The following is a 21,494-nucleotide window of genomic DNA, read 5'->3' on the forward strand; positions in this document are numbered from 1 at the left end:
CCTGCTGGGTGGGCTCAGCATGCAGAGCTTCTCCTGGAGGCATGGTCCACAGCTAACTGGGAGGAGCCACTGCAGCACTTTTTCGTGTGTTCAGGATCTCAGGTGATGGCTCTAGAAACGCCTGTCTCGTTAACTGAGAATTTTCCCTGGTCTGAAGTCTCCCACCGGTTTCTTTCCCACCAGGAAATGAAGACGGACGAAGCCCCTGCTGGGGGGACTTCCTTCTCTTAACTGGTTGTAGTTAAACTGACTCTTGATCGGGGTGTGAGCACATTTATTTGGCTGTCATCATAGCTGTGTGAGAGGCAAGAGAGTCAGAAATGTAGGTGGCAGCCAAGGACGTCCCACCTGCTGGCAGGTGCAATGTTTTCCTGCAGCAGAGGACAGGCTGTCTTTTATGCAGAAATAACAAGGGAGCTGGAATACTGGCTAATGTACTGGGCAGTTCTGAACACCTACAACTCAGCTGTCACATTTAGGTGAGGCTAGCTGGCAGACACACTGATCTGGCCTCTGCATTTCAGGCATGTAGTTTTATATACATAAAAACTTAAGAATCTGTACTTGAAGGCACTTTATTTATTTTGTTTTTTTTATACTTTAGAACATTGCAAAAGGGGATTAATGCCCATGGGTGAGAGTCACCCTGCTAAGGCTCACGCTGCTTTAAGGTTCTATTGTTGGTGGTGGGTGGTGTGTATGTGTGGAGGTCTGAGGACAAACTTGGGGAATGAGTCCTAACCTCCACCTTGTTTGAGACAGGGTCTCTCTTGCTTTACGCAAAGGCGAATGACAGCCTAGCTGTCCCGCCGCCTCAGGCTTCTCCTGACTTCCCCCATGGCCGTAGGCACATTGGGATTGCAGCTGTGTGCGCCGCCTGTATCCGGCTTTATGTGGGTTCTGAGGGCCCAAGTGCCGCTAACCACTGAGCGCCTCTCCAGCCTCAGAACCTTTGTCTTAATAAGTCTACAGCAACCGTATGTCGTAGGTGAATACGAGAGGACTCGCTCTTGAGGAAAGGCACACACCTGACACTAACTTAGCGGCCCGTGAGAGCTGTGCTGACTGTCCTTGCAATGCCACCAGAAGAAGGTAAGCTCTGCAGGGCGTGGGGATCTCCGAGAATAGACTTAAGTTCTGTGACTTGTCTTGGCTTTTCCAGGGGCGCAGAGTCTCACAGGCCCTGCAGCCTTCCCACTGGAACAGACATTTTCCTTAAAGGAGGCTCAAGACAGTCAGCTGGTGTGTTCCGAAAAGTCCTTAAAATGGAGCCACTGAGTTTTCTGCCCAGTTTCCGTGTGTAAGAATAACCGTCTGGAAGTCGGCTGTTGGTTATTCAGTGCACTCAAGATAGTTTTCCAGAGAGATCTTAAAATGTTCCATAATTGAATGGTAGCTGGTCTCCAGTCCTTAAAATAGCTTATTTTAATGAAAAGAGCATTTATCACTGAGCCACACTTGCCCTGTTTTCACACATTGTATGCACAAATATTTGACTGTGTCAGGTGATAAAAAAACCCGGTTGGCATAAATGCTGTGTCATCCCACTTGCCAGCAAACCTTCTAGTGGGAGGCAAACACCGGTTTGCTCAGGTGTGAAACTCCTATAGGAATATGTGCCTGTTGGAGGTATATTTACTAACAGCTTCGGTAACACCTTAAACTCAGCTCATCTACCAGTAGCATCCGCAGTCTGAAGGCTTGGGCTGGAGAGGTGGTTCTGCGGACAGCAAGGTTCCTGTACAGGCCTCAGGACCTGAATTTGATCCCCAGAACCCAAGTGAGAAATTCTGGTTGTGGTGGTGTAAGCTTCTAATCCCTCACTCGGGAAGCAGAGACAGGCAGATTCCGGGGGCTATCTTGACAGGCAGATTCCGGGGGCTCTCTGGACAGCCAGCATAGCCTACTCCTCAATTTCCAGGCTGGTGAGAGACCTTGTCTCAGACAAGGTGGATGGTTTCTCAGGCTGTTCCCTGGCCTCATGCACACACACACAGATTTTGAAGGTTTTCTGACCACCCACATTAGCTGACTCAAGTGTGTCACAGGAGTGGGCAAGTGTTTGTTCACCACAGGAAGCTTCCAGGGCAGCCCCTGCCCATTTTCAGAAGACACCTTCCCACCACCCGTGTCTGTACCACTCCATTTGTGGGCACTCACCATCTCGAGACATCCCCACAGCCAGGCATTTCTGTAGCCGACAGTGTTGGCAGCGGTTTCTACTGGTTCGATCGATCAAACAGTTCTTCTGACGGGGACAGGAATAGGTGGCGTTGCTCTGCTGACTTCTCCTGAAAAAACCCTGTGATTCGGTCACAAAACAGGAATCCAGTTAGTGCCCATTCTGGCGGCCCAGATATGCTTAAGGCAGTAAACTAAGCACTGAGCAGCATTAATATTTGATGGAGAATTAAATTTGGAGCCGGATCGTCCTGGAGACCATTAATGAAATTAAAGTCACTTCTTTTCTATTGAGTAAAATTGGTCCCCAGAGCCTAATCCTCTGGCCCTTACACATGCAAAACTTTAACTTCCACCCACAGTTGCCAGTGCGAACCACTCAGGATCAGGCTTCTGATGACCAAAAGCGGTGTGTGGTTTGAATGTGAAATGTCCCCATGGGCTCATCTGTTTGAATACTTGGATTCAAGCTGGGAGCTCTGCTTGGGAAGGCTGTGAAGCCTTGCTGGAGGAAGTGGGTCACTGAGGGTGAGCCTTGAGATTTATGTACTTATTTTTAATGTTTTTTATGTGCTTGCAAGCAGATAGAGAGAATATGGGTATACCAGGGCCTCTAGCCACTGTAAGCAAACTCTAGATGCATGCGCTTATTTGTGCATCTGGATTTACATGGGTACTGGGGAATTGAACCAGGGTTGTTAGGCTTTGCAGGCAAATGCTTTACCCACTAACCTATCTTGCCACCCTGAAGTTTATTTATTTTATTTTATTTGGTTTTTCAAGGTAGAGTTTCACTCTAGTCCACGGTGAGCTCAAACTCATGGTGATCCTGGGATTAAAGGTATGTGCCAGACCTGCGATTCTTTAGCCAAGCCCCTGAGTTTGTCCCCTGGCCTCCTTGTGCGTGTTCATACATGCGGACGCTGTAAGCCATCCGCTGATGTGAGCATGTCGCATGACCAGTCACCTCCTGCAGCCACGCCTTCTCCACCTTGAAACTGGAAATGAAAATGAGCTCTTTCCTTCTGGGCAGGTGATTTGCCCACCAACAAGAAATGAAATAATACAACCTTTATCTCTGAAATACCTTTTAGTAACAAAAGCACTTCTCTGGGGTGTCCAAAGTCAAGGAAGAGGTGCCACATCCCAGCCCAGGGTACAGTGGTCCTTCAGGCGTCTCTCCCCAAGTCTGAACCTACAGATCCAACCACTAGGTGATCCCTGGAGGGACTATTCTGGCAGGTCAATCAGCCTGGAACCTCTTCAGACCTCACCAGTTTGGAACTACTAATGTTCAGGTTTTGGCCTCTGGGATTTGACAGATCCAATCTGGTGTTCATGATGCCTCTTTTGTGTCAAATACTATTTGCAAAGATGAAGGGGGCAGCTAACCACAACATTTCATTAACTTCCAGAGCAGGACTCTAGGTCACTGGTTTTCAATTGATTCTTTTATCACATATGCAAATTTTTCTTTTACTGTGTACCCACAGCCCAAAATCTTTATTATGTAGTATTTTTTTATTATCATTCACTTGGTAATATGATCTGATTTTCTATAGGTTTCTGGGTTAACTCATGTTATTTAGAATTTTATTTCTTTTTTGTCGTTTATTTATTTGAGAGTGGCAGATAGAGAATGGGTGCGCCAGGGCCTCCAGACGCATGCGCCCCCCCACCTTGTGTGTGTGGCTAACGTGGGTCCTGAGGAATCGAGCCTCAAACTGGGGTCCTTAGGCTTCACAGGCAAGCACTTAACTGCTACGCTATCTCTCCAGCCCGTAGAATCATATTTCTTTAAAAAATATTTTTAGGGGACTGGAGAGATGGCTTAGGGGTTAAGGTATTTGCCTTCAAAGCCAAAGGATCCCAGTTGGATTCTCCAGAACCCACATAAGCCAGATGCACAAAGGGGCACATGCATCTGAAGTTTGTTTGCAGTGGCTGGAGGCCCTGGTGTGCCCTTTCTCTCTCTCAAATAATACATTTTTTAAAAAATATATTTTTATTTTTCAAACAGAGAGTATATGAGAGGGAATCAGTATACAAATGAACTCCAGACACATGCACTACTTTGTGCATTGGCTTTATGTGGGTACTGGGAAATTGAACCCGGGGCCGCCAGACTTTGCAAGCAAGAGCCTTTAACTGCTGAGCCCTCTCTCCAGCCCAGAATGACATTTCTTAAATTTCTAAATAAATGAAGGGGATTAGCTCTCTTTTTCATTACTAACTGCCTTCTGGTGGTTTTTCCAGCTGAGGCACAGGAAAAATAAGTGAAAGTAAAATATGGTGGTGATTTGTTCCTATGAAGTATGGCCTTGAAGGGTAGGGAAGGCAATTAGCTTCTGCGGAACAGCGTGCTTTCACCAGCTGATACAGCCACTGTACCAAAATTGCTAAGTGCATGCGGAATATGCCTTAGCTGACTACCACGGAAGGTAAAAAGATCGCCCACAGGGTGCTGTCTGCAACCTTAAGAAACTCAGAAAGATGCGGAGGTGGGATTGGGCACCATCGGAAGCTGAGTTTCAGAAATGCAGTCACTGTTATAAAAAGGTGACCAAAATCAGCTACAAAATTAAAACACAGCATCATCTAACCTCTGTGACAAGGACAGACAGAAATTGAGATTTAACTAAAAAAGCTATGGAAAATTATGCCTCAAAATAGAAGAATGATTTGGTTAGTGGTACCATGAGTAACTTTAATTTTCATCTCTGCTTTGATTTTCTTCTACAATATAGGAGTAGAAGGTGGGCAGGCGTCTCGGGTGGCAGCTGGGGTCATTGTGGGTCCCATCAGTGTTTATGGTGTGCACACAACCTTGGTTCTTTGCCCTCCAAGACCGTTTCCAACCTTGATCGAGCCAGGCTAGGGCCTGGCGCCTCAGACTGCTTCTCCACTGGACTGTATACCTGCCCTTAGAGAGCAAGCGAGCAGTCACCCGTGTGTGTGGGGGGGGTTCGTTCAGTCTCTTGTCAGAGCCGAGGGGGTGCGTCTCCTTCCCAGGACTGAGCCTGTGCTTGCTGCCACGGCAGCACCTTGAACCTAGAACGCATTCCGTTTTCCTCACGTTGTGCTTGTATTTTGCTGGCCCCACATCACGCCTGTTATACTTGGTTTTGTGATCACTAAGCGTGGAGCAGGCTTCCATGTCCTTTTTACCCTCTAAGGGGACCGAGTATTTGGGGGGCCATCATGTAATCTCCCAGATCTGGCTCCTGCAGACCCAGCCACTGTCACCCAGAACCTTCCTGTGCCCGTCAGTTCTTTCAAAAGCCTGAAATGCTGACCTAGACATGGTTCCTGCAGGCGGCTGTGTTGCACATGAGGAGAAGTTACCTTTCAGTTTCACACATTAACGTCCCATCACACCATTGCAAAGCCCTGATTCAGCATGAGGAAACAGAGGGACACCAATACAGAGAGACCAGGCTTGGTGTATGCTTGCTTAGCCCCTGGATGATGTGACCTCTGGGGGCTATGGTTGAGGCCCTGGCCCATGTTTTCCTAACTCCTTCTGCTTCCCCCTGCCCCCCGCATGGACCTGGTTTTAGCTTGTGTGAGCACAGCAAACTCTCCTCCAGGACAGTCTTTTCTTATAATGTCTAGTTAGAGGAAGTCCTGGGTTCTGGTAAACAGCGTGTACTCTGAGCTCTACATGAATTGGAGTATGTGGCAGGTACTGTTTGGTCTCAAGGCTAAAGATACCAAACCCAGATGCGTACCTTTCCTGAGCCCCCTATCCAGCAAAGCAAGCAGAGGGATCGCCCACGCTTCTCGCCAGAAGGGAATTAGCAGTTTTGCTTTCCTGCTTCCCCGGGTGTCAGAGGAATCCCTCTCGCTCTCCTACGAAGTCAGTGCCAAGGAACAAGGTGTGCAGGGTGGCAGCGCTTCCCCTCAGGTCCACCCTCATCTCCAGCTGACCTAGATGAGGAGTCCCACGAGCAAACCAACCTTCTGAGGTCATTATTCTCCTCCTTTCAGACCAGAAGTAGTATGTCCTCTCTGCTGTGGCACTGCACCCATACCTCAATCACTTGCTGACAAAGCAAAGAGCCACCAGCTCAGGGCAAGGGCACAGAGTCACTGTCATTAGGATGTCTGAGTGACTCTGCCACAAATGTCAGGGCACAGCCACGTAGACTGAGGAGTGTCACCACGGCTGGAACCCATGTCTACTTGGAACAGGGCTGCACTGTTTGGAAGGGCCAGCAGACACCCCTTACCCTTCCCGTGGTGTATTCCTGGTGTACGTGCTCCCTAAGACCCAGAAAACACTGTCCTTTTGAACAAAGTCAACAGTCATGCCCACGAGCAGAAATAACCCAGCGCCAGGTGGGAGACGCGGGCAACCCCCGTACTCTGCTGGAAGGCTGAGGGTTTTGCTTTCCTGTGGTTTTTGTTGCTGCTGTTGTTGTTGGTTGTTTTTGAGGAAGGGTCTGTAGCTCCAGGCTGGCCCCGAACTCAGTGACCCTACCTCTGCCGACCAAGTGTTGAGATTAAAGGCTGTGCCACCACGCCCAGCTACTTTCCTTTTAAAGCCACTTCTTTTTGGTGTTCCTTAGTGGGTTTAAGTGTTTGGAAAGCTGAACGATAAGACCTGGAAGGAGGAAGTATTCCAGCATGTAGCAGAGCGCTTCTCAGGGAAGAAGGTGGGCAAGGGTGGGAATGGGTGCCAGGGCCTGCCCCGCCAGTGTGGAGCTGTGAGAGGAACCGGGGAGCCGGCACCTAAACTGGGATCTAGCAGAAAAGATGCTAAACATACAATCCCTGCAATTTTGTGGTTTCTAACAGGAGAGCTAATGAATGACTTCTTTGGATTTTGTGAGTTTAGTTATAACTTGGTGGGCCTGGGCGAAGAGCGCTGAACTTCAGGGAGCACCACGGTGCTCTGTCTCCACCTAGTGCTCCCGAGCCGCCACTGCACGTGAACGGCCCGCAGCCCAGGAGCTCGCCAAACGACGTGTGCTGACCCCGGCATGCGGCTGCCAGAAACGCACGATTTGAGCAATGCGCAATCGTAAACCAAGAAGAAAACGAAACAGTCTCATTTTGTGTGGCGAACATTTACCAACGCCCTCGCAAGATCCTGTCTTCCTCTTGTTAAGAACGAGACGAGCCGGGCATGGTGGCGCACGCCTTTCATCCCAGCACTCGGGATCCTTGCGTTCGAGGCCACCCTGAGACTACATAGTGAATTCCAGGTCAGCCTGGACTAGAGCAAGAGCCTACTTCAAAAAAAAAAAAAAAAATTAAAAAGGATGAGAGACCAACTCTAGTTTTCTAGATTAACAAAGAGTGGCCCTCTGACTGTTAAATGCTAGGTGAAGGTCCTGTGCCTAGGAGTGTTGGGGCTGGTCCTCAAATGTGGTTTCTGTGTCTTGAAGACTTGTCCCTCATAATTCGTCACTTCTGTCCCCTCCCTTTGCAGTACCTTTGTCTGAGTTTTATTTCTGGTGCCTGTGCACCATTCTCTGAATCTCCCGAGAAAACACCGTGGCTATACACTGAATCTGTCTGCCATCCCTTAGGCGGTGAGAAAACAACCAGGGTGTATGAGGTAAACAGTAAAACGTGAGGCACTTTGCGGCTGAAGACAATTAATTGATAAGCCCACTTATCAGTATCTGTGTCGCTGTAGGTGCAGAATCGACGTGGGACAGAGGAGCATGCCACTGTTCATTTCTGTCCATCCTACAGTCACTAAAGTGACAGGTTATACAGCCTGCCATGGCCTTGCGGTCCAAGTATTTATTTCTACCACAGAAATTGGCAGAGGTGCTACGTCAGGCCTTTGTAAATTTTAAGATGCAGGCTGGTCATGCAAGTGCACACCTTTAGTCCCAGCAGTCGGGAGGCTGTGAGTTTGAGGCCAGCCTGGGCTAGAGCAAGACCCTACCTCAAAACAAAAACAAAAACAAAAGCCAGGCGTGGTGGTGCACGCCTTTAATCCCAGCACTCGGGAGGCAGAGGTAGGAGGATTGCATGAGTTCAAGGCCACCCTGAGACTCCATAGTGAATCCCAGGTCAGCCTGGGCTACAGTGAGACCCTACCTTGAAAAAACAAACAAACAAACAAACAAAAAACAAAAACAACAAGTGAGGCAGAAACTGGCCCTAATGCAGACTAAACTCGGTGTGTCCTGCCTGTAGCCATTACATGGCAAAGGGCGTCGAAAGCTGCAACGTTCCTCCAGGACTGGAGTTTATCTGAGTCAGCAGAGGCATTCACAGCACCGCTGACCGATCGGAGAAGTTCCAGTCCGGTGTCTCTTCTCCCACTTGCCTATTCATTCGTGTACATGCAACGCCAACCAGAAGCTCTTGTTGAAACTACATGCCTCCGTCGGCTGCAGCCACAGGAATGCACACAAGCGAGAGGTCAGCCCAAACCTCTGCGCATCTTCAATGAGAAGCGTTTGCATGGAATTTACAGTAAAGGAGCGTGAACTGGGCAAAACCGTGTCAGTGAAATATGTGTCACGGTTAGGTACCTATGTGTAGATACTTTGGTTTTACACAGCTAACTGTGCCTGGAGGAAGCCCAGCCCAGATCCCTGGACCACCACTGCGTCGTCCCTGCTTCTAGGGGCGTTGACACACACGGGTGGTGCACAGAACACTGCACAGACCTCGTGTGATTCTCCAGTTTCTGTGTGATCTACAAATGAGAAGACTGAAGTTCGAAGTCACGGAGCAGGCAGGCAAGGGGGAGCTGGGATCTGACCCCCGATACCAGGCGCCACCATTCTCAAGGTCCCAGTGGAACAAAGCCCTCCCTGAAACTGCTCCGATCTGTAGTGCAGGTTGGGAAGCTGATGTGGGAGAAGGCACTTCACAGGGCACCGGTGCCAGGCTCCTGTATAGGTGGGGGCACTCACACACACTTTGAGGTCACAGTAGCCTTTCCCACTGAGGTTCACGTTTGGCTGGCCACTGAACCGTGGGTGCAGTGGGGAGATGCTCTGAGGGGTTCCCCCTGCCCGGGACCTCTTCTGTGCAGCACAGGCTGAAACCCTGATCTTGTGTTTGGTCTTTTGACAATTTTCACGTAATGAATTGATTCCTACAGTTCATTAACATACCCACTTCCACTTCTGTGTACACATATGTCTTAATTAGCTGCTCATTGGCTGTTTAATTACAAGAAAACAGCTGACAGCTGCCTCCCTGGATTCTAATGGCAGACGCTTTGGAAAGGCTACATGGTTGCTTTTGACAACCGAGATCTATTCATAACTCTATGATTTATGATGAATGCTCATATGCCTGCCCAGATCATGGTATTTTCTAATATGACTGCCTTTCATTTTATTTCTGAACTCCTATATGTGACATGATGACCTATGCCCCAATTTTACTTATCTTGGGAACTTTCTTTTGCAAATGCTCCAAAGTACAAGGGTGAGAAAGAATGAAGGGGGAGGGGGAGTGAGGCCGTGGCGCACGCCTTTAATCCCAGCACTCGGGAGGTAGAGGTAGGAGGACTGCAGTGAATTCGAGGCCAGCCTGGGACTACATAGTCAATTCCAAGTCAACACAGCAAGACCTTACCTTGCAAAACAACCAAATAAATAAATAAATAAATAAATAAATAAGGTTGAGATCCTGGGTAAGGGGGCAAGGAGGTAGCAGCAGTCTTACTGAGGGTAAAGAGAACTCGTGCACAGACTGGAATCACCATCTCATTTGTAAACGCTAGCTGGCATAGCCTCCTGCTTGTGCATCACAGCAAGCTCTCTTGAACTTTCCTGTTAATAAGGTCTGGCCTCCCCATAGAATTGTTTGTGCGACTGATCTAATTAAAGCTTCCCTCGCGTGTCAGTTTTGGTAAGTGTAGATGTCTGCTGGCGCCCAAGCGCCCACATGCTTTGAGCCCAGCAGTCACTGAGACGTGACTACAGGCAAATGGGAGGAGTGTTTTCCCTGTCCTGAGGATCGAACCCAAGGCCCTGCACACTGACCCACAGCCCGGCCTAGCAGAGCTAAAACTCTGACGTCCTGAGTCCAGAGTAGAAACTGTCCATCCTTCCCCATGCCTTTCATTTAAAGAGATAGCGCTCATAAGACATTCTGAATGAGCACATCAGGGCTCCGAAGTAGACAGAACTCATTCAGGGGAGGAGCCTTTTCCCAAATGAACTGAAGTTTTACAATTCTCTGAAAGATAGTTGGGCTGAAATGGAACATTCATGGAAGCTTCTCTCTAGGCAAACATACAGAAAAAGAGTTTTGACAACTTCCTTACAGGGAAGGAAAACATTGTTTATGTACTAATGTAGGCATTCTGCTATTTTGAGAAAACGTTAGTGCCTGGAAACCTCCACAGGGCACTGACATAAGTATAGTTCATGGACACCCAGAACAAAGGGTCTTGAGTCTAATCAGAAACTAGTTTGCTAACCCAGACTGGATTGCCCAATAACATTAAAACTATACATCCAAAAAGTATAAAAGGTTGTAGATAAACGCCTGTGTATCTCAAGACAAATCTCCACCATCACTTCAGAAGCTGCTGCATCCAAGAGTGACAAACAGGATCATTTCTTAACCAGTGACCCCGCTTCTCTTCCAGCTCCTCATTCTTTTGAAAGGACACGTGAGACGTGTTTATAACAACCACCCCTAGCAAACCAGTCCTTAAAACTTGGTGGACAGTATTCCTGTTACCTTCCCACAGAGAGCGACATGAGCGTTATGTGTTGCTCTGTCCATACATTGAACACAACCAAGATGTGCCCATTTCTGCCCTTCCTGGCATTTCCTGAGAAAGTCCTTCTCGAGCCAGTTCCTCCTCAGTGGAACTGTGGAAGGCTGTATTCCTCTGAGCTCCTGCTTGGATCATGTGATAGTTAGACCAGCTCTCTCTGCTTTTTTTTTTTTTTTTTTTTAATGAACTCATCTTTATATGTGGACCACAGTCTGCCCAAGGGAAAGCTTTGTCTTCTGCATCTTGGATTCCTAAGAAGACTTTGTAATGCTGCTTTCACTCTACGGGCATCTACGTCAACCGTGGCACAAGCCCAACACTTAGTAAGTGCTCCCAGTGCATCCTAGACCACAGCCTTGCTCTAGAGGAGCAGAGGGGTGGGATGGGCCATTTGCATGTGGAAACAGGACACCCTCAGCTGGTTCTCCTCTTTTTAACATAGGGCAGACTAGTCAGTGAGGTCTGGGATTAAAGGTGTGCACCGCCACCCCAGCCATTGCGCATGGCAGGCACTTTATCCACTGAGCATCCCTCCACTCCAACAGCGACTGTTTCTGCTGCCCAAATATGTGGGGGAAATAGTTATTTTGTCAGTTTTAAAATGCAATTTAAGGATCTGGGAAAACTGCTCAGTGGTTAAAGACTTACTTGCCAAGCCTGGGATTGACTTCCCAGTACCCACATGCATTTGTGGCAAGACGCCCTGCTGGCATATCCTTCCTCCTCTTTTCACAAGTAAAAAGATATGCTCACAAAATGACAGGGTCCCCTTTTCTATATCAGAAGTCTATATCTGACTTGAGATTTTCTGTATGCTTAATTGTCCTGCTACAGAGAAAACTATTTGCAATTGGTTGATGACGTGAGCACCTCCACCTGGTTAGATATGATAACCGGTGTCGCTATTATGAGTAGAAATGGGAGGTGGAGAGAAACCACAATGCAGGCAACTACTACGTGCATCAGAAACGATCCCATGCTAACTGTCCACTGTGTACAGTCTCCAGAGCAGAACCAGATACCGAAAACCTCTCTGGCATTGAAGGGAGTCTAGAAGGATGGGTTACTGTCCTTGTTTCTGCTCTCCTGAATAAGCTCTTGAGGCTAATGTGCACATTTTGTGTGCTTATGTAAATACTGTGGTACTCGGCCAATTTAGCTTTTACTCAACAGTATGCTATTCCTAATTGAGGTATCCTCTACAGGCTGTCCCCTGTTTACATTCCAGCCCCTCTCTTAGATTCTATGTCAGTTTGTCGTAGGAACTACAAGGGGCACGATGCTGCTGTGCCCTGTCACTTCCACCAGGGGTGGGGACGCATGGAGAGTGAAAGGTAACAGCTAGACAACTCAGTGAGTTGACAGCTGTCATGAGCAGGTCATCCTCATATCCTGGGTTGGCACAGCCAGGTAGTTATTTTTAAATTTTAGTTAGTGGATTAATTTTGAAGGAGGCGACACTGAAGAAGAAAACAACATACTTTTATTTTCTTGGCAATCCAGAACCATGAGGCCTTATAGGTTACCACAGAGATGAATCATTTTAAGTCCCTCTCAAATAGTAAGCTCTCCACTCCTAAAAGCATGTGGTAATGTGCAGGAACCTCAGGCTTCACTAATATGGTCCCCACATGCACACACAAATAACTTAGCAAATGGTACAGTGATTCACAGGCAAACAGAGAATTGAAGAAAAGAGGCTAATTCCCCTGAAATCTCTCAGGAATTGCTGGTGTTTGCAGGTGATTTTCTGGTTTCCCTAAAGGAAAGTAAACCAAATTTGCAGATTTTATTTTTTGCCTCAGGGCTAATTCAGGCCTGCTTGTAACATCAGCCGTCTCACAGGCTTCGCTAGTTATTTTATCCTGAAAGCTGACCACGGCCCCTCCCACCCACACAGGAGGGTGGGAAGTGGCTGTGAGTGATCAGGACTGAGCGAGTGGCTTTACCCCCACCCCCCTAGGTCAAAGGATAATAAAAACTGGAACTATCATAAGGATTTTATTTAATGGCAACTTTTAGAGTTTCCTGGAAAAGTCCTAACAGGTGGCATGCCCATTTTACAAAGAGTCACTAGAGGACTGAGCCATGTCCCAAACAGCACCGCTCACTACTCAGCGCTTCCCATCATCTGCAGGCCAGCAGTAAGACCATCCCATTTCCGGGAGACACCCTCCTCACGGCCTCATGAACAGGGACCGCACAGAAAATGAGAGGTCACCCTTTCTAGAAAGATAAACAAGTGGCTGATCGGTTCACTCTGGGGCTGGGGGTGACAGTGGCAAGGCTCAGAGCTCTTCTTTCTCTGGCCTCCTGCAGCGGGGAGGAAAGAGCGGTGTGAGCTGTAACTCAACGCCACAGTATTTACTCGGGTCACCTCTTGTTACTTAAACTCTCAACGAGTTGAATTTTTAGACAGAGTGCAGGTAAAAAATAGAAATCACGAAGCCACACTCTAACATGAATAGAAACAACAACACGAAAAAGGCTAACCTTGCAGCCTTCGCACGTGATGACGCCGTAATGGATTCCTGATGACTTGTCTCCACAGATCTTGCATGGAATAATTTCAATTTGAGCTGCAACAGAAGCACGCAACCAGTTAATTACATTTTCTTTTAAACACCTTATAAAAGCGCTCCCCGATCAGCATTTGTATAGTGAGAACTAATAACCTGCTAAACATTAGGCTGCATTAACTATTCATTGCTGAACTGTGAGGGTCCCCCTAGAGCCCTGGACTGAATTATGGCTGCTCGTTATATAATAGCTTTCGGGTTATTAAAATGGGTCATTTGAGAAGGTGTTTAAGAACCCACAAGAAAACTGGAATCAGCATTTCAAAGGCTTCCCAAACTGGAGAGTTCGCAGTTTAGGCCTCAGAGCAAAGCAGAGACTAAAACGTTCCTCCCTCAATCTCATTTTCCATCATTATTTTTAAAAGGTCATAAATCTGTCTTGGCCGAGCAGTGTAGTTCAACTGGTAGAGAAAAAAAAATACACTACAAAAAGTCAGGTCTGTTTAGGAAAGTGATTCAGTTCACAGTATTAATAAGTTAGCAATGATAGTAAGCTAAGAATTCCTTACTCATCTATTTCTTAAAATTAATACAGTTGCCATGTGTTAAAAATTAGTTCATTTGTGTACAATCAAAACCTTCCAGCCATAAACTTAATAATGATGATGAATTTTGCCAAATGGTATATGTTGCTTCTGATCTTTTTTTTTCCTAACGATAGAATTTGATTTGATACAGCATACAAGTGTTTTTATCCAATCGATTATTTACAGATACCTGACTCTGGAAGACTAAGCAAAAATGAAGGCCAAAGTACTCAGCTACAAGGCACGTTTCTAAGCAAACACATTATATTTTGAATAGAATTAGAAAAAACATAATTAAGCACTTAACACCTAGGGAATTAGGCAAAAGAAGCATTTAACTCATACATTCATGAAATCAGAAAGACCGAGGAAGCTGTGTTCACCTGGAATAAACCACTGTAATACGTTCACTCTCCATGGTTTTCCCCCCTGTAGATCATCAAGTCCGATTACTTGCTAAGTTACACACTTAGAAATACCAAGTGCCCAAGTCCATTTCATTTTTCACAGCACTGCCCAGTAACTCCATGCACCAAATAAAACTATGATTCCATCCGGGGAATAGGTTGCACGATGTAAATAACGCATAGGACAGCCTACTCTTTCTTCTAATGCAACCTCATAGCCTGGGGTAATTTCCATACCCACTTGCTTTGGGCTCAATGTGGTGTTGTATTTGATACACGAAGCTGCTGGGTTTAGCTTCATCATGACCCACAGGTCTGCTAAGTTCCTATCACAAGGACCAGTGCAGGTACCGTGGCAACTTTTTGGCAGGGTAAGCTATTCCCGGAGAGTCCTTTTCCTAGCAATCCTTTTCAGCACTGGCATCCTGGCTTGGATTGTTCAGTATCTTAGTCCAGTATACCTTTTATAATCTAGAGGCTTCATAATGCCTCACCAACGTACCAATAGGTATACTCTCAGTTAGGCAACTTAACTCAGTTAAACCGAGCCATTTCCCAGCCCGCCTATATGGCCCCTCCAGCATCGTCAGTAGGGTCACCAGAAAGGCTGTGCCACAGGATGACAGTGGCACCCTGGGGAATGATGCCCAACATTCCCCAGTCACGAAATGCCTCGTGATAGGAGGGAGGGCAACTGAGAAGAGCTCTCCGCACACAGCTGGGCTTGGATTTTTCCCACATGGATGCACTAGTCCACCCTGAGGACTGGTCCCCTCCACCCCGACTTGGAAGGAACAGAATGCTTCGGCAACGTGCAGGAGCAGACCCCTTACATAACACCGAACTTGTATGTGAAATAAAGAGCAGCCCAGAGCCACTTCTGCCTGTTTCCCCGCAGGCGCAGGGACAAGCAGAGCTCCACAGTTAAGTCGGCACCATGACCACCCGAGGCAAGTACAGCAACTGAACCTGGGTCTTTCACACGTCCTCTTAGTCCTTAGTAAGAAGCTGTAGGCCGGAGAGATGGCTCAATGGGTAAAGTTCTCGCGCTTATGCACGGGGCTCTGAGTTCAGATCCCCAGCACCCACGTAAAAACCAAGCGTGGGTGGGCACTTGTCATCCCAGCGCTGGGGAGGTGGAGACAAGAGGACCCTTATGGCTTGCTGGGTACCTAGTACAGCTAAGCCAGTAGGCTCTATGCTTGTGCAAGAGCCAGTATCAGAAAATACGGTGTCATCAGCTGGTGGCATCCACACGCACACAGCCACGACGTGGAGGCCCTGGGCACCGCTGAGTCACGTTGGTCTGCTTGGCCTCCGGGCAAGCTGGTAGTGTTTCAAGCAGCTGCCAAAGTGTCTGCAAATGGCCCTGGTCACCCTGCACGTTATAGTGATGGTGGTCTGCTCATGGGGGGGGGGGGGTCCTAAGAGTGCCATCACAGACTGGGGCAGGAGGGCTGATAACGGCAGCCTCTGGCATGGTGTACTGCTGCATCAGGACGGGCGCAAGTACCAGAGGATGTCAGAGCTCGGGCGTAGCCATGCTGAGGCAGACGGCACGAGACGCGGAGGCCCCGGAGCTGAGACTGAACCGACTCACGCAGACTCTCTCTTCGGTACAAGTGGGGCCATTCTCCTCGACCTTTGTCCTGCCATGATTGCGCGGAGCCCAGTGGGCCATGTGGGCTTGAAGAATCAGTTTTCCCGGGAGCCCCATCGGAAGGGGACAGAGCCAGGGGCAGCCAGCCTGTTTGGTCAGATGAGAAGAGACCAGACTACAGTGATAGCTGACCACCCGCGTGGCTCTTATCTCTGGAGACCATTCCGGTGCTCTTTGGGACATGACTCAAGTGCACCTGGTCCACAGCACATGGAGCAGGGCACGTGTCCCTCCAGTGACCTCCCTCTCCCAGTGTGCAGAAGCCCTTTGCCCTCCACTTAGACCCGAGTTATAGAATCAGCCGAATCAAGGAGATTGAAAATGTTGCCAACGCTTTGTAGAGTTTTGGAAAGGCTAAAGAACTCCACGCCTCGCATCGCTCTAGCTTTTCAGTTTTCTACCAGGCAGTGTCATGTCTCCTCAAAATAATGTTCTTTCAACGCATATGGCCCCTATAGCTACTGTCCACACAAACTGTGCCGGCATTGTGAAGGACGGGTTCTGCCAGCGTCAACCCAAGTCCACTGATGAGATCAGCCCGTGCACGTGCTCATCCAGGCAAGCGGCTCATTGCATGTTGGAATGTCTGAAGCTTGGCATGGCTGTGCCACCCTGGATTGGCTTCACAATGAACAACCCGGCTATGAGCAATTCTCCTGTGCCTGCATTATCAGCCCTACTGCCTGGATAATTTTCTCTCTCGTGAGTACACTCTAAGTAAATCAGGTGGCTCCTCACTGCTGCAGAGGCAAACTCCTGTGGCTGGGGTACCAGGGGGAAGCCCTGGAATGCAAGCGTTCTCTATCAGCCACACGGCCCTTGAGCTGTGTGTCAATATTAAAAACTTAGCTTTGGGGCTTGAGAGATGGCTCAGCGGTTAAGGTAGTTGCCTGCAGAGACTAACAACTTGAGTTCAATTCCCCTGTACCCACGTAAAGCCAGATGCCCAAGGAGACACATGCATCTGGAGTCTGTTTGGCAGCTGCAGGTCCTGGCCCAACCATTCTTTCTGTTTTTTTTCTCTCTCTCTACTTGCAAGTAAATTATCAAATAAATGTATTTTTTAAAAACTTTGCTTTTTATTTTCTGTGTATATGGCGTGCGTGTGGAGGCCGGAGGGAAACCTTGGGTGCCATTCTGAGGAACACTCCACCTCCATTTTTTATTTTTCTATCAGGGCCTCTCACTGGCCTGGATCTCAGCGATTAGCCTGGAGCAGCTGGCCAGTAGGCCGCTGGGTCACAGATGTGCGTGCCATGGCCTGGCATTTCACACGGGTGCTAGGGGCCACACTGAAGTCCTCACACCCGCAAAGCAAGTACTTTACTAAGCGGCCTCCCAAGCCCTACTTTTTATTTTTAATTACAGAAGGACAAGAAACTGGCCACCTAGGACTTTGGGGAGGTATTTTGGTCATTCTCTCAAAGTTTTGTTACATAAAGGTGAGTGGGAGAGGCACTTCCTTCTGTGGGTTTGTAATCACCAACCGCGGCTAACATGTACTGCGGTTTTCGTACGTCAGCCTTTACCTCCTCAAGCCGTCCTGGGCCGTGGCGGTGGCAACTGTCATTGTCACCTTCATCAGAATTGCCATTACTCAACATGCTTTTTTTTTTTTTTTTTTTCTTAAAGAAGGATTTCGCTCTAGCACAGGCTGACCTGGAATTCACTATGCAGTCTCAGGGTGACCTTGAACTCACAGCAATCCTACCTTTGCCTCCCCTATGCTGGTATTAAAGACGTGTGCCACCACACCTGCCTCCCTATACTTTTTAGACAGAAAAATAGAAGCTCAGAGAGGCTTAGCAACTGTCCACGTCAGACAGCTAAGGGAGTGGTATGACTGTAATTTAGAATCACTCTGTCTTTTCCCCCATAGCTCAAGGGTTTAAGTTTGAAAAGGAACTTCTCAGCACACTGCACTGCCAAGATAAACCGTCCCCCAGTCAACATTGATGGCGTTGCTCTTGATACATAATCATTAACTAAAGATCAAAAGACATCAGCTCAGAGGCTGGGAAGATGGCTCAACAGATAAGAGTGCTTGCCACTTATGCGTAAGGGCCTGAGACCACCCAAGTTTGATTCCCCAGCACCCATGTAAAAATCTGAGCATGGCCATGAACATCTGTAACTCCAATCCTGCAGGGGGTGAAGACCAGAAAATCACTGGGACTCACTGACCGAAAACTATTGAATAGTCTTGGGAGTGGGAAAGAGATTCAGTCTCGAGGAAACTTGTGCATGAGTGGCAGAGGAGGGCACCCAACATTCTCCTCTGACCTCCAGGGTGCACAGATCTGCACACCCACACAACTCAGTAGTGTAGACAAGCTTGCACACAACTTAAGAATGGATGTCCAGGGCTGAAGAGATGGCTTCGTGGCTAAGACACTTGCCTGCAAAGCCAAAGGACCCACATAAACCAGATGCACAAGGTGGTGCAGGCGTCTGGAGTTTGTTTGCAGTGGCTGGAGGCCCTAGTGTGCCCATTCTCTGCCTCTTTCCCCCTCTCAAATAAAAAAAGAAGAAGAGTGGATGTCCAACTCATTTTATGCCTGATTTATAAACTGAAAACAACCATTAATGTTTTAAGTACCTTCTTAAATTTTACAAAATTCTCCCCATAGTAACTAGGTTTAACAATGCTTAAGGCTGGGCAAATGAGTTAACCTCTGACCCTGGCTTCACATGTGCAGAGTGCACTCTGTATATAAATGACAACATCTCTCTGATGTTTATACGCAATGTTGTGCTTGTCTATCTATGCACACCACAGCCCTGAGACATCTAGACACCACTGGCGTGCAATAAATAGCAGTTATTATTATTGTTGTTGTTGCTGCTGAGAAATCCTGCCTTGTAGCGAAATGAAATTCTTTTCTCCAGTCTTTAAGCTCTTTCCGAAGTGGGGATAGAGAAAAGCCGCTTATCCCCGGAGGACCGGGGCAGGCCGGGCCTGCCCGAGCTCACAGCCGCGCAGCACACGCTGGCACGGTCGGTGTGTGTCCCAGCTGGTTGTGGAATGTGCTACAGGGAATTTGTCACTGAAAACGGTTAAAAAGAGCAGGTAGCTCTTAAAAATTGGTTCATTATAAAAAAAAGAAAAAAACACATCAGCACAGTGCATAGACCCAGGCTCTCTCTCCTCTAGTGCCTTTCACACCACAGACCTCCTTGAAGTGGACTAAATGGGGGGGGGGGACACTGGCTTGCGGCCAAAGCTCCGGTGTACCCATGGGACCACGGCTGTCACGCATGTCAGTGTAGCCAATCCTGCTTGTCTTGCAGAAATGGAAAAGATCTGCTTGGAAAAGAAGAACTATCATTTGCACAAATCTGTTGAGGTGGGTTTTTTTTTTTTTCTTCTTCTTCTCTCTCTCTCTCTCTCTCCCTACAGAGGACTTTTCACTTGCTATGTTACACATTTCTCTAATGTCTGAATTTTTTATAACCAGCATGTATTACTTTTTGTAAGCAGAAAAACCAATAAAGATTAAAAAGAAAACCCCTAAGGCGTTTGATTTTATTTTCAGTCAAATGGCTGAGTCCTTTATGGATTAGTCACTTTATTTTATCCCCAGTCTAAAACTGCTGGGGTATTAAAGGCTTCTCCGGCTGCCTGGCCGACAGCTGCCCAGCCCTCACTTTGTTCCCTGGAATGACTCTGGGAGCTCTAGGCTTCTGCAATTTTGTGGCTCCTTTGGTGTCAGGACCTCCAAGGTCAGTCATGTAGGCTGTGCCCTGCCCAGGGGAGACCCAGCTGGGAAGGCCAAGGCTGAGGCTGAAACCCATCTGGCTGTGAGCTCTGCTGGAGCGAGGGGAGTCTTCTGATTCGTCTGCTTAGATGAGCTCTCTAATTTGTCTTTTCTCCTGCCAGTGCCCAAGCCATCTCTGTAGAGGTTGCACCCTCATCTACAGCTCGCAGAGGTGGTTGGTGTACCACAGGGCACCCGTCAAGGGCACAGTGGGTTCTCTCTGCCCTTTGTCATTGCTGCCCTGGCCCACCATGCAGGTGCTGTCCTTCTGTCCCCACCCTGGGAGGGGAGCAGCCTGCCACCCTGGACCTGTGGCTTGGAATAGTGTGGCTCTGTTCCCTGACCCAGGGGACCCGGTTTCAGTGGTTCAGCTGCTTGCTTACTGCACCTTCTCATAATTGGCCAGATGCTACTGTCCCCATCCTAAAGATGTAGAAAGACAGCCTACAGGTGAGTTTCCATGGTTCCTCCTTTACGTCTGGACTCCCAGAGTTTGACTGTACAGCCACAGAAAAGATACATGTGGTGTCTTTTTCTTATTCTGGTTTATTTGATGCCTGTGGGTTTAAGGTAGCCAGTGGCTTGCAGCTCTCAAGGGCGAATGCCACCAGGAACAAAGGGCTGGTGACCCTTTCAGCCAACAGGTGGTTACAGGCTCTGCCAAAGTCAGCCTCAGACACCTGACGCCCTGGGTGGCCCTGGGCGAGTCACTGACACCTCCACTTCCTCTGCCTATAAAAAGAGACGGCTTCTTACCTCCCAGGCAGGTGGTGGTAAATAAGTGCTTTCAGGTCTCTTTGAAGATGAAACCCCCGATATAATATATAAATATAAATGGGAAGCTTTAGGAAGCTTGCTACATCATTCTTGGCAAGAAGCATGACGGGCAGCCTTGGCCCTCTCTCCCCACATCAGGCTCAGCCACACACAATCAAACGTACACGGGGCTGTAACTTCTCCACCACGAGCTCGACAGCTTTATTTTAAAAACACGCCCTTCATTTCCAGAGCACTGATGGGAGCGGGCGTCATGATCTTAGGTTTAACTTGAGAGAAGAGCTCTATGATGGGAGGGACCGCCCTGTGACAGCTGCCATGTGTGAAGTCGCTGCGCGGTCTCCCTGGGACAGCTCGGTCTTGGTGAAGGCTCATGGAAACGGGGTGATTTCTACTTGCTCAACACAGTGGGTACACACTACTGCCTATTATTTTCCCATTTTCTCTTCAGTGCTGGGGATCGAACCCAGAGCTCTATGAATTTGAGGCAGTCACTCTCCCACTGAGATACATCCCCAAATTACAACCTTAAAAAAACAAAAAGGAAGTTCTTGGGCCTGGTATGGTTCCTTGATAAACCAACAAAAGAAAGGCCCTTGCCCTCACTGTGTCCTTCCCACAGGCCCCTACAATTTAGTTATTATAGCTCCTTCTTTTTTCCTGGGATCTGGAGCCCAAACCCATGCCTTGGGCATGCTTAGCCTGGGAGCTGTGCCCTTAGCCAATGACGTCACTACTCAGGGACTGAGCAGCCCCCTTTTCTTTCTTTTTGGCTTTTCAAGGTAGGGTCTCACTCTAGCTCAGGCTGGCCTGGAATTCACTCTGTATTCTCAGGGTGGCCTCGAACTCTCAGTGATCCTCCTACCTCTGTCTCTCGAGTGCTGGGATT

General features: G+C 48.1%; 1 protein-coding gene across 1 annotated transcript in view; it reads right to left on the reverse strand.

Annotated features, from left to right (window-relative positions):
* Nucleotides 1-21,494, reverse strand: part of Rora (RAR related orphan receptor A) — a 97,183-nt gene that overhangs the window by 16,855 nt on the left and 58,834 nt on the right. The window contains exons 2-3 of the mRNA XM_045160415.1: nucleotides 13,391-13,476; nucleotides 2,161-2,302 (exon numbers count right to left, since the gene is read on the reverse strand). Coding sequence (XP_045016350.1) covers nucleotides 2,161-2,302; nucleotides 13,391-13,476 — 228 coding nt within the window. The remainder of the gene's footprint in view (nucleotides 1-2,160; nucleotides 2,303-13,390; nucleotides 13,477-21,494) is intronic.

This window comes from Jaculus jaculus, chromosome 10, assembly GCF_020740685.1.
Source record: "Jaculus jaculus isolate mJacJac1 chromosome 10, mJacJac1.mat.Y.cur, whole genome shotgun sequence".
Taxonomy (NCBI): domain Eukaryota; kingdom Metazoa; phylum Chordata; class Mammalia; order Rodentia; family Dipodidae; genus Jaculus; species Jaculus jaculus.